Source organism: Oxyura jamaicensis, chromosome 2 (assembly GCF_011077185.1).
Source record: "Oxyura jamaicensis isolate SHBP4307 breed ruddy duck chromosome 2, BPBGC_Ojam_1.0, whole genome shotgun sequence".
NCBI classification, from domain to species: Eukaryota; Metazoa; Chordata; class Aves; order Anseriformes; family Anatidae; genus Oxyura; species Oxyura jamaicensis.
In genome coordinates, this window is record NC_048894.1 from 40,861,104 (window position 1) to 40,875,368 (window position 14,265).

The following is a 14,265-nucleotide window of genomic DNA, read 5'->3' on the forward strand; positions in this document are numbered from 1 at the left end:
TAAAATAAAACTGAGGAGAAAGAAAGCTTTTGATAAGTATGAGGAGGTATAAGATAGATAAGAAATAAGAAATGGAAGACATCAAAACCAAGAAAAAACAGCAGGCAAACAGAGGAGAAGAACAAACAACTAGCAAACAAAAAAATAAAAGCTATCTCAAACCATTCTAAGACACAGTAGGCATCTGACAAAAAAGTCAAAAAGGGGCTGAAACAAGAGGAGATAGCAGCTGTGTTCTCAACATCATGTAGAAAGAAGAGATGAAACGAAAAAAAAGAGAGAGAAGGGAAAAAACAATGGCTTAAGATTGTTAATATTATTAATCATTACCAAACAAGTACTTGCACTTCCAAGAAACCATATACAGTTTCTGTCAGTTTTCAAAGCCACCTACTAAACAGCAACACAAACCACCAGTGTGAATTAGAAGCACCATACATACAAGTTTTTTTTGATTGTCAATTTCATTTCATTACACAAAAAAAAAGGTTTTTATTCATATCTGAATGACAGAGTTTCAGCATAGGAAGAGTTCAGTGAAAGTTGAAACACTGATATCCTGCCACTGAAAGAAAAATAAATCCATTTCCAAAGTGCTACTACAGGAAAATATCATATGACATTTCAAAAACATTTCACATTTGAATGGCAATATTAAATGCATTATTTTTGGTCATCACATTACTAAAATCTTATGCTTACAGCGATATATCTGATTTCGGTATAACGTTTTATATACAAGCAGACTAGGAAAGCCTAGTTTTAGCACTTCAAATGTTTTGCTAAAACTAACAGCTGACATATCAAAAACTGGTTACTTACCAGTAATTCTTGTTCTTAGAAGATATTAGTTATTATAACAGTTCCCCATTCCTGTGTCCATTCTTAGTGTGTAGCATTGATTGAGGGATGTTCAGAGCTCAAAGTTGGGAACCTTTCAACCATCTCACCAGTAGGTGGCACATTTACCCACTATAGAAGCATAACAGCCTATAACTGCCCCAACTGTCAGTACATATTAATATAAAACAGAAAAAGAAAAATACCCTCTAAATCTAGAGGGCTGTTAATGGTTATTATGATTACTGTATTATGAAAAATAGAACGATAACTGCAAAGCCTTCTTTTCCCAAAAGGCAGCCAATGGAATCCCCATCTTGCAAAATTCAGGATGCAAGAACATCTAATAAAATTATAGCAACTAAAATCTTAAAAGTGAAGTATAGATTAGCGCCAGTATACATTATGTTAATATTGTCATCAACAGCCAACAGCCTCAATTAATTCTGAGGTAAGCTATATTTAAATTCTATGAACAGATAAATGTTTCATGGGCTGCTCCCTGCATCCAAGTCTAATACCTGGCACTGCATCTGCATCAGCTGATTTTTTCTGCTAAAATATGTAGTATTACAATTAGCAGTGCTGCCATATTAAAAATATCATTAGATTGATATGTTAATAACTGAACTTTTACTACAATTTCTACTACAGTTACTATCTGAAATTGAGAGCTTGTGAAGACAATATTTAATCACATTATATTCAAGTCTCAGTAAGAAGTTATCTGCATAACCATAGCTGCCTAAACTTCTACCCACCCCTCAAAAAAAAGCCCCATCAACCTAAAAAACTGGTTTGGAATTTAAAGCAAGTTTAAAAAAGGTGGAAGGGAAGTTAGCACTGGGTGAAATTTATCCAGAAACAGAAATGAAAAGCTTTCAGCAAACAGTGATAAATAACCAAAAAACAGCTGAAATGAGCTCCTCACCTGTTAGCAGATAAGGGAACAGGCAGGTGACGCAGTTAGTTACTAGCCATTATGTCTCATCAGTGGGTAGTGGCACATCAATTGCTGGTGAGGTGGTTCACCGCCCGAACATTCCACATCCAGTCACACACATAAGGCATGGATTGGGAGAGCGGGAAAAACTAGAAATTACAACACTTACCTTTGAAGAATACACAGTACTTTTTCTATGAATTTTCTTAAAGAACATATAACAATGTGCATGTGTAACTGCATGATGGGTGAAAATCGATCCAAAGGAGTCAAATTCAATATCCCTTGATTAAGTATTCATTTTTTTCCAATACATTCCCTTATCCTGATACCAAACAATATTGTCTGTCTACATTGCCAGCATCTTCATAAATGTATCGTATACATCTTTAAGGTCATGTTATTTTTCTTCTTTATGTTGCATAAAGAGGCCTGAATTAAGTTTTAATCTTTTAATTACCAGGTATGTTTGTATCCCTAGTTTTGAGAAGTATCAGATAAGCATTTGATTTAAATGCAAGTTTAAAAAGTAAATATTCTACACTGAAATAAACCCTTACCAGTGAACACTGGTTCAGTTCCCTGGAAGGAAATTATGTAGTAAGAACTCTATTCCGCCAAAACACTGACTACATATCACCTAGATTAACACTGGTATTTCTGGGCACCTGCCTAGACTAGGGCCCCTACTTAGTGCAGCCACTGCACTTATGAACTAGTGCTTAAGAACCACTTGTGCTAACACTAGAATTTTCTTCTGTTTGACTCTTTCAGATAAGATTTGTGCAAAGGGTGTTTTTTGAGTAAATACAAATTCTTATCTTTCTGAGAAACTCATGGTTAAGGTTCCCTACAAACAGTGCCATCACTAGAATTACTTGACTGGTGTTAGATCACTCAGTCGGTGTAGTTTGTCAAGAGCAGAAATTGACCAAGATTTTCTTTCACCATGGTGGATCCCAGACATCTTAACTTGGGCCACACCAAACCAGCATAAATGAGTTATACCAATAAGTTTTGGGTGATTGCCTTGGTGCCTGACTACCACAGCATCCAAGAAGCGCAGACTTCTTTCTAGTTTAGTACGCTGAGCAGATTGCTTCTTCATCGTATCTGAAGATTTGTTATGATGCCATTTGCTACTTCTCTAGTTGCTAGTAAGAGCAGAGAACAACACATAGATCCCTTACGTAGAAACACAGATAAAAAAAAAATAATCTCAATGTTTCAGGCCACTTTTATACATCATAAAGCAATAAATAAAACACCATTTTTCATGAATACAAGAAGACTTGTTTCCTCTCCAAAGCCTGTTACTAACTTTAAAGGGGTCTATACAGTTTTTAATCTTAATCTTGGAATTGTTTTGTTACAATGTATTAAAAAGGAAGGGATAAAGTATTTTTACTAAGCAATAGTTCCATCCATTTTATCATTAATCAGTAATGCTGATGTGAGACATCTCTATCATTGATCATGATTACTAGCTTTTAAAAATCTAGGACATATTTAGAAATTCTGATATGACCGTATTTTGACTGCATTCAGTTGCTCTGCCAAATCCTTTCATGCAAAGGATTATCCCAGCTATTTATTTTCAGTAACACGTTTTTTTTTTGAATGTCTGACTAGGCATAACCTTAGCATCTATTTTTATCATTTAATGTAGCTACAACTACTCACCTTTGTGGTAGCTATACTATTTACAAAGCTGATTTGCTGAAATCCTTTTTCACTTAAAGTTAGGCACACATCCCATCGTTCATTCACAACTTCATGAATAACTTTGAGTGCAACTCCAGTTTCATCCAGCTTGTCCTTTACGTAAAGATCTACGTAACTGCGAAATCCATTTACCTATGAGTGACACAGATAGCAATTACTCTACTTCAGATTAAATACTCAGTCCACTCAAAATAATTTTTAAAACGTTCTTACAGGTAGCTTCTTCCCATTCAACATAACTTTGACTCCTTTGCATGACCCAGCCAAATCATATGCTCTTCTTGTCATGAGGGCCACAATATCCTTATCAAGTTTTTCCATTTTAAATTTAGATAGATCTGGTTGGAATGTAATGCATGTGTAGTCATCACCATCAAAATGTTTAATCTTGGGTTCAGAAGTCTTCATCATATTGTTCATCCAAGTCTTTGGAAACAAAACATTTAAAATATTAGTTTAAATGCAAGACATCCTCCTGCTTTGTTCAATTTTCCAGCTATGCTAGGGCTGCAAAAGCTACACAACAAAAAGCTCACTGACTTCTTTTAGAAGTTTCCTCTGGTAAAATGCTAAGTATAAAATTAATTGCTTTACCAAGATTTGCCTAAGTATTGGTGACAGCAGATTTGTGGTTTCTATAAATATATAGGCATCGTTACATTGATGGATATGATTCTAATGCAAATAGAGTCCACTGCAGAACTGACTAAATTAAGTACAAGTGAGATAACTAAATAGTCTTTATTGCCAATTAGTTCAATGTTTTCCATCTACTACATACTTTTATAGAGAGGTTTATTAGTCCCTGTGTGCAGCCTTGGCAGTCCCTGAGATAGCACTTCCATGGATGTGCTTTTAATAAAAATTTGCTTTTTGGCAATTAGCAGAAAATATTACATCTCCTAAAGAGACAGTTAAACCATTGAAATGTATTGTTTTTGGCAGTAACATGACAGCATAACCAGAAATTGCCCAGGAAAAAGGGAGAGAAGTCACCAATTGTGAAAGACTCCAAGGCTGAGGAGCTTTGGTAGTTAACATTCCCCCACAACGTTCTTCAAACTTTTATAGAGGTGGCCAGCTGAAAGCTAGATGCAGCAGATGAATTACATGCAATCTTTGAACTTTGTGCTGACAATTAAAACTACGAGCAATGGGTTTACGTGGGGTTTCTTTGCACCCAAATCCAGCTGAGCTAATGAAATTCATGACCAATACATGAAAAATTCTTTTTTTATATACTAATATAAAATAACAGATAATTGTTCTTATGTTTGCATAGCAAAGTAGAAAGATTTTTTTTCTGAGAAATCATTTAGCAATTACAGAATATTTCAGTTAAACATGTTATTTTTCACATGCACATGAATAAACCTTAGTTTTAACAGCAAAAATTAATTTTTCATTTTTAGTTACCTAACACTTCCAAGAAAAATATTACTTAAAACAGAACAAAAAAACACGAGGATGCAGAAGTACCAGTTTCACTGACAGAACTAACTTGGCCTGAATAGCCTACACATTCTTTACATTTGAATGTCCATGATTCATTTTATGAAATATAGAAAACATGTTAAATTTGAATCTTATGATTACAGCATAGAGAACAAACTTGAGGCTATTTGTATACCTGCTTAAAGCTGTGTTTGTATTCCTTGCAAGCAGTTTCAACTGTAAACTTTGTACTAAATATGTTACAAAGTTTTGCACCATAGCCATTACGACCACCTGAAAAAATAACATACAGTAAATTTTGTTAAAGCAAAACTTTATTTATGATATACAGAGGCAATGCAAATGAATTAAAATGTTCCTATATAAGACAAAAGTTGGGTCATATTTCAAGAGCTATCAAAGGATGACAGAGATGCATTTTCACACTACCGATAAGCTGGTGCAACTATTTCTGCCTCAATCATGCACCACTTGCTTCTCCCCTCACCGAGGCCAGGATGCTCCCATTGCTTCCCTTATGTTGATCTAGAGGTTGCCTGCTGAAAGGCAAGTGACCTCAACACCATGATCCAGCTGAAAACTAATTCGTGATCAGAGCCAACTCATTCTGCACAAGCTTGCTAGCTCTGGCAGAAAAGAAGTGATGGGAATAGAAGTCCAGAGGTAAAGAGGTTAGGTAACTTCTTGGCAACTCAAAGGTAAACCTTCCTAACTGACTGAAGTCACGCTCAGTTTCCGTGGAAACTTGGAGGAATTTATAACACACTATATAAATCTTAAAATAAAATAAATTTATTGCTGTATGTTTTCTGAAAATAACATTTTAAAGTCATCATAAAATGGGCTAAATATATGGAGTGGGATAAAAAAGAACTAACTTTCATTCATGATCTAAATTAGGGTCACATCACATTTAAGATAATAAATCAGTCTAAGTTTTTGAAATTATTCTTTCCTTCATCTCAATAACATAAATCTTTTAATGCTTGCATATGGTAAAATTAACATGGATTTCTTTTTATTGAATAATGAATACTGACACTAAAGATACAAATATAAAATTTTATGTAAACACTGTTATTGAAAAAAACAAAAAAGTAGGTTTTTTTTCTTAAAGTCATTTTACTCTTACACAGAACTCTGGTAATGGTGACTAAGCGATCATGCATCATGAAAAAGAGTAAAAATGTAAAAAGAGAAAGCATACTGATAAACAAACTAGCTTCACTGAATAAAACAAAGCAAGTTAAATAGTCTTGCCTGTAACTTTTTTCTCATCATCGTCGTAGTTGCTAGATGTTAGTAGCTGCCCAAAGATTAAAGCAGGTACATATACTTTTTCTACTTTGTGTTCCACAACTGGTATACCCTTCCCATTATTCCATATGCTGATAATGTTTGATTCCCTACAAAACAGTGAAGAAAGACATTAAGCCAATTAACGTTAACCTGAAAAAAGACTCCTGAATATATTTTCCATGCTTAAATAACTGCGTAAGTTACAATAAAAGACCATATTCTGTTTACTCACAGCTCTAGCAACTTTAATTTCAAGAAACATTTATTTGTGCTTAGTAGGTGTCAGAGAAGGAGCACAACTGCCCATAAATGACAGCATTTCGTATAAAAATAATCCCCCCAAAATCTGCATGAAGATCTTTCACTATCAACATGATCTGCAACAGAATCATGAAACTGTGACAGAATTATACTTGTTAGAGATGTAGCTTTACAGGTTTCAGTTCAAGTCCATCCAGATAACATTATCATCTGTTTAAAACTGTTATTTTCCTCTTATGATAAACATTGTAATTTCTTTTATGCATCAATACCAAAATTCCTCAACATCTGGCATCACTAATACTTACAGTGCTCATACAGAATTTTCATTTTGGAGCATTAGAGAGTTCAAAATCATGACAGGTCAGATAGACATACCACTACCATTTCCCTCCCACTCCATGATAAAAGCAATTTGTCTACAAAAACTGATACTGCACTGAAAACTTGCAGAAAAATGACTTTTCAACAAATTTATCCTGTGGATTAGGTATAAAAATTGAGTCTCCAAAATATTTATTATTTATTTAAATGTCACCAAAAAGGTACTACTAAAGGAACCCAATCACCATCTATTTAGCTATGGTACTTCTTATTAGGAAGTATCTCTTCATCCTCAAGTGTTCAATTTGGAAAAACATGGGTGACAACATACTTGCAATATGCAGTTTCAGCCTGATATAACTGACTAATTTAAACATACCCATATCCTCAAGCTGAAGGAGTTAACATGGAAGTTCAGAAGGTACAAAATTATGGTACAGAAACTTAACGTTAATATTTATGATTTACATGTAACCTTGCTAGTTACATTTATGTACTAGCAAGCTTTCACATAAGCATAGATTTTATAATCTTCAGATTCTAAGTTTCATTCAATCAAAAATTAATGAGTGGTTTAGGAAAGCAGATTATTATAAATTCAGAGTGGTAGTAATTACTGTTAAATTCACTTTTTCATCTTAAAATATGAAGCTAACAAAAATAATTCCAAAAAGATTATTTTTGTTGTAAAATAAAATCCAACTTCATTTAGCAAAATCATTTGTACAAATTTAAATTACAATTGCCCTGGCAGGGAAAGCAAATTAAAGCATGCTTTTACTTACGGATCGATGGATATTTTAATACAAGTCATATTCTTGTCCCTCTGCTTATTGTCAGCAGCATTTACTATGAAATAAAGTAATAAATTAGCACTTTCTAGGAGCAATAATTAATTACTTGATGTGTTAAACTGATTATATATACATTCTACCACAAGTTACAATGATTTAGGCCCTTTTTCTAATCAGGTAACATTTAGTATACTCTGTATCTTATTACCAGCATCATTAAATAAGAACATGGATCTAGAAGAAGGTATTTTTCAACCTTGTTTTAATTCCTAATTCTACTTCTAGCAGGTAGACCATCTCAGAAATACAGAAGTGCATTTGGTGAGCCTCTTCTCATAACTGTTCTTAACATGCTGAACACCTCATTCTTCTGTTGCTGTACTTCTTTGGATTTATCACACATATTACACCAAACGTGTAAAAAATCCTAGGAAATTGTATGCATCATCACCAGATCAGTTTACACATCATTTTGACACTAAAATGCAATCCTGAAAAAGTCACAACCATTAAGAAGTGTTTTGATACAAGCAAAAGGTTTCCCTAAAGTTCTTCTATAACTACTCTTGTTTTAGACAATTTAGGATTAAAAGAAGGATAATCGGAGGTTAACATTTTATTGGAATTTAATTAAATTGCGCTCCAATGTATATTACCTACAAACAATAGAAATCTGAAATGTGACTATAGCTATTAACCATAAAAACACATTCAACACTTATCTCAACACCCACAAAATAGGTCAAAATAAAATCCCAAAACAGCAAAGTACATGAGGAGAAATCCAGTAAAAATAACGTATCTTAATAGCTTATAGGGATCTCAATATAGTATCAGATATTTCAAGGTGCTTATACTAAAATCATTAAGTGCAGTTTCACTAAAAAGTATGAACAGCTATAATGTCCAATTTTCATCACGTTAATACACAGAACCTTAGCTCTCAAACCACACTCTGTAGTGTGCTTACCAGTGCTACATAAGGAAGCAATAAGCCATAGAGTACTACAATAATGACATGGTAATTATTTTCCTTTTGAATGGGACCAGATGAAAGTGTCTCCCTCCTGTGAAAAGCCGTAAATACCATCTAAGAGGCAGCACTCCAAAAAGACGTGATTTAAGTTTTCAGACTCATATTTCTCAAATCAGGGCATGAGTGAAAAACAACTCCAAATGGCCAAGATACAGACTTTACAATCTCTGAGACAGCAATACTATAAACCACAGTTTTAGAGGTGTGGGTAAGTTCTGAACCCAATGAAGGTCATGACAAAATTTCCACTGACCTTAATAGACTGTAATTATTTCATGATGTTATCCTGCCAATTCTTACAACATAAATTCATAAAAATTGATTAACCCAAGGAATAACATCAATTAAACCAAAATATCAGTTCAGGAGACTGCTCAGATGTTGCACATCACTATTGCCAGTTAGTCTTCAATGTGTGGCTGTCACCAAGAAAATATCATAAGCTAGTAAGTCATAGTGACTCAGGGACTTAGGATACAATTTTCTAAAAATCATTTGTTTGTACGTCAATCACCATGTTTTTAAATGGCAGTATGATTCATATCTGTTTTAAAACTGTTTGAAGTCTAGAAATGATCCATCTAAGAATGACCATCACCACCACTACCATTCTATACACAAGGAAGCAGTTTTAGTGATTCATGAGATGATAATGTAAGTTAACTTGGATAATTTTCAGTTGTCTTCTTTCAGAAAAATCTTCTTCAGAAAAGTCTTCATTCAAATGTTACTTAAAACTGATAGCCTGATCAACCTTGCAGATTAAAAAATCTTGTAACAATATCAATGACAAAATATGATCTATTTTGGACAGTTAGTAACAAGTAATTATACTTCCTTGCAGTTTCAACTGAAAACTTTCTTCTCTATTCTTAACTATTCTGCAGTGTTGGTGTGCACTAAAATGTCCAAGCACTGTATTTTAGTGGAACTCTAAGTCTGTGACCTAAACCTAGATATAAATTAATGTGCTTTTAGAGTTCTCAGAATAATCTGTGCTCCATATAATGCTAAAATAATGTTATACATACCGAGGATTTCATCAAAGATCTTGTATAAGCCTGGGACAAAGGTAACTTCTCTGCAATTCATTCCTACATCTTCATCATAAACCCACATTGACTACATATAGAAAAAAAAAAATATTGAGCTGGTCTCAAAAAAACAAAATATTCATACATTATACTTATTATTACAACAGTAAAATCAATATTTTTAACTTCATCACTGTGTTATAATTTTTAGCTGATACAGAAGTACAGAGAGCCTTTCCAAAAAGAAGAAAAGCCCAGTAAATACTTCTGTTGATGTATATCCAAGATTTGCAACTCTTAAAAGGATTATCAACAACTAGAAACATAGTGTGTTTTCTCAGAATCTTGCATGAATTCAAATTTTTTACTTGAATATCAATTAACTTAAATATAAACATTAACAAAGCAGAAAAGCAATAAAACCTGTTGAATATTTCAACAAATACATATCCTAAATACAAACACTGAAAAATTGTTGATCAAATCATGTATACATGCAAAAAACATGGAATTTAGGATTCATTTAACCTAAGAAATATTACCACTTAATGATAAAGTTGGTATTGGTAACAAACCCCTGTGTTCCACAAGGATCTCTCCAACTGCCATAAATTTCTGACCTTAACTGTAACAATTTATCCCAAGAGTAGTCTCTAGTACTGAACAGAATAATACCAGTATCTAGATGCAGTATTTAGCTTTATCCTTAATTTCTTAATCGGATTTATTTCCTCTTCTTTTCCTTTGAATCTAGACTTCAGTCACATCTTTCACATAAAGTCGCTATAGTGTAATTCTGCCATTTGATTTTGAGTTCACAGAACGAAAGATCTTAGCAAAGCAACATCTTGATCTTTAATCCTTCCCATAATTTTCATGTACCATACTACTATTGTGATCCTTCCATCCTTCCCTTTCCATGGAGCTCATAGGTGTAACTCAAACAGCAATTTAAAGATTGAGCTTTACCTACTAGATGCATTATTCCAGATGTTCTTGCAATAATTGAAATATATTTAATTCTGATTTAATTCACCTGTATTCCACATGGATGCTAACTGCAATCTATATGTAGCAATGCAAATACAAACAATTAACTGCAGAATAAGCAGACATCCTGACAGCCTGATCTGTCCAATGGTTTATTATTCAGACTATTGTACAAGTGACTGTAAGAATCAGAAAGCAGGAGGAGTTGTAGCAACAAAGACAAATACTCCAATGTACTCTCTCCAGCTTTTGCATTTCATAATTGCTTTTAAGAAATGTTAAAGCTCTCCCAGAGGAGAAATCCAAGGAAGGTAATAATTTTTGTAATACCTCATAAAACTATTTGACATTTTTTTTTAAATGTATCATACAATTAAAGAGTCATGGATAGTTTCTCAGGGTTCACTTCTTTCAACCATGGACAATGGGAGGAGGAACATCTCAGAAATACAAGAAATGATTTTATCCATTCTATCCAGCTGTGTATTCATCAGCTTTTACTAGCCACTATTCAGAGGTCCTCTGGTGACCTAAACATATATCGTTTCCATGCCCAAACCCTTCAATTTAGAAATATTAGAAGTAATCAGAAGATTATGCAACTCGCCATCAAAACTCTCCCAACAGCCTTTCTTTCCTCCTTCACTATTGTGTTTGTAGGGTGAAGTCCAGTGAGAACCTGAGATTCCTGTAATGGTAGTCTCCTCACCACTGCTCCTCACTATCCACTTTTTGGTTCTTCGTCCTAAGCTTTCCTATGCACACTGAAATGGTCCAGCTGCTCATCTAATCCCTTAACTAATGAGTCAATTCAGCTCATAAAACTATCCCAGAAAAACTCCTTTTTGCTGCATTAGTCTTCTGTCAGGTTGGTAATGAGCTCAGTAAGAAGTTACAAAGGCAATCAGTTTGAGGCACAGCAGTTACGCCACCTCAATAAATACAACTTCTCTGTCAACTTTAGGTCAATTTTGTTTTTTTGCAATTTTGTTATCTTGGACACTCCTCTCATCCTATTTAACAATCCTACCATTACATTAAAGAAAAAAAAAAAAAAAGCCCTAATAAGCCCGACTTTTCTTGAATATAACTGCTTGTTTCATTCTTTTTCTATTTGTCCTTCCTCTCTGTCATGGTTTAGCTCTTCAAATCTTCAAAGGAGACAATACTTTCTGGTCTGTGTTTCTGTAGCACTTAGCACAAAGGGCCTCAGATCTCAGCAAAGGGTCTAAGCACAATATAGCTATAGCCTTGCCATTTTTTTTCCAAAGATCACGTGTCTCTGTTGTAATTCTGTGAATCACAGCATCACTATTCTTGGGGTTGGTGTTAGTGCTAAATCTCATGCGAACCCATATTAAAACACATTACAGTAATAGGGTAGGGTTATCTGATTATGATAATTAGAAAATTCATTTGAATAAAAGCTGAGGTGTTTCTTTTCCTGTCACTTTCATTTTTACTAAAAGGCTATAGGCTATTTCAAGTCAGCTGGTTAATTTCCTTCATACTGTCTCCAAGCATCTTACTGGAGAAGCATCACAGCACTTGTAGCAAGAGTCCACATATTCCAGAAACTGCCACGTGGCCAAAGCTATGACTAACTTCATGAAACATTACATATATTTAAAAAAAAAAAAAAAAAAAAGAATATGTAGATTAGAAGAGTTTATCTTAGTTGATGTTCTCGTACCTTTTGGATTCATTTCAGCTTTCCCTCTATCAAAAAAACACCAACCTATGCTGAGCTCTTCATGACCCCTTTCACTGAAGAGAGTCTTTTCAGCCATGAAATCAGTAAAATGAGCTCTTTTTTAATGTGAAATATGTTTGAATCCCAGGTGGCACATATGACATTGAAATATTATCAACTGTGTTCAAATACAGGACTATCTGTGACTATTTCAGCTGAACACCCAACGTCAGCTGGCTTACATAACTTTAGAGTCAAAAGCTCATGGTTCTTTGTAATGTTAAGATCTGCTTATCTAGAGATTTTTGTGTTGGTTGCCATCATTCCCACTGAACTACCACACATTTGCAGGATGATATCTAACAGCTTCTGAAACAGTGATTTGAAAAAAATGATTGGTGTATGCGTCTTGTGTGTATACGTGTTGGAACAACACAGAAAACTTCGTAGAACAAGAATTCAGACTGTTCATACAAACACAAAGACTGACATTTGGAAAGCTCATTGGGAAGTCCAGCTAATAGTAGGATGCCTCAACTGCTTATTTTGATAAAATACCATTGCAACATCAACTATTAATCTATTTGAAGCAATAACTCATGAAGTTGATCACAGAAATACTCAACTGTTATGTGTACTGACAACAGCCCAATGCTGTAAGTTTTTACTTGCCTTCCAAGCAAACAGATTTTCTGCATGATTTAATAAAAAATAGCCTTTCTAATTTCTGTTTAGGTGATGTCTCCCAGTTCCAGTGTAAACTATTTATGCGGTATCTCCTAGATCCGGTGGAAGGGAAGACACATTACAATTGTGCAAATAGTGCTTGTAATTTCTTCTCGTGAGCCTTGGTGCTAGATAGACTGAAAGACACTTTCACAGACTTTTCTGGTAACAGTAGATGCTGCAGCTCCTACCCTATTTCTTGAACAAGGTGAAACCAGAATCATGGTTTGCAAAGTCAGGATGATATTCATGAAATGTATGACTAGAGTGGTATTAAACAAAGAACAAAAAATGGTGTGATGGAGATTCTGATTTTTTTCATATATTCTTAAGACTTTTTTCTAGATGCAAATGAACTAGAGAGAGAACATTTTCTATCAAGAGAACGTATGAACAGAAACCAACAGGTTTAACGGAAAAGTTCTGCCCAAAATTCTGTTTAAGATATTTTTACTCAATTCTAATAGTTTGGCATCAGTGGAAAAGGAAAAAAAGGATGATTCTGATGGTTATAAAATTATTCTGTAAGATATTTCCTATGTTGGAAGTAATTCAACTTTCATGAAGAAAAGAGAAATTGCATATACCTATGGACAGAGGTGGAACAAGACCTGGGAGCTAGTTCTGCATCTGACCTAGTGCATGAACTCAGGTAAGTTATTTTGGCCCCACATTTTTAGCTCTGTGCCCTTTAGTTTGCCTTGCATTTCTGAGGGTTTATTTGTACAGTACTCAGTACAAAAGGGTCTTCATTAAACAGAGGCCACCATAATACAAATAAACCTGGGATATTAGAAAGAAACTGTGTTCCTTGTTACAGTGTTGTTTTTTTGGGTTGTTGTTTTTTTTCTAAGTCTGATGGAATTCGTGTTTAGATTTGTTCTTAAGTCCAGCTATTTCATGCCCATATCATCCCTATGGATCCTGCAAGCAGACAAACTTATGTTGTATTTTAAGCACCAAAGACTATTTTCAGTGAAATCCATTTGTTCCTTTTTTTTTTAAATGTTACCACAAGTGAGTGGGAGCTGTATAAAGCTGTCACCATTATATTTGTAATGGAATCTCCTACAATACCATGCAGCACCTTGCAGGACACAAAGGGAAAACCTCTTTCTGAAAAGTTTATTTTTGTTACAATACTG

The 14,265-nt window shown here is 34.1% G+C and overlaps 1 protein-coding gene across 1 annotated transcript in view; it reads right to left on the reverse strand.

Moving 5' to 3' along the window:
* The window catches only part of TOP2B (DNA topoisomerase II beta), a 63,953-nt gene that overhangs the window by 33,688 nt on the left and 16,000 nt on the right, over positions 1–14,265 (reverse strand). The window contains exons 3-8 of the mRNA XM_035319056.1: positions 9,709–9,799; positions 7,633–7,696; positions 6,224–6,369; positions 5,139–5,236; positions 3,722–3,934; positions 3,467–3,640 (exon numbers count right to left, since the gene is read on the reverse strand). Coding sequence (XP_035174947.1) covers positions 3,467–3,640; positions 3,722–3,934; positions 5,139–5,236; positions 6,224–6,369; positions 7,633–7,696; positions 9,709–9,799 — 786 coding nt within the window. The remainder of the gene's footprint in view (positions 1–3,466; positions 3,641–3,721; positions 3,935–5,138; positions 5,237–6,223; positions 6,370–7,632; positions 7,697–9,708; positions 9,800–14,265) is intronic.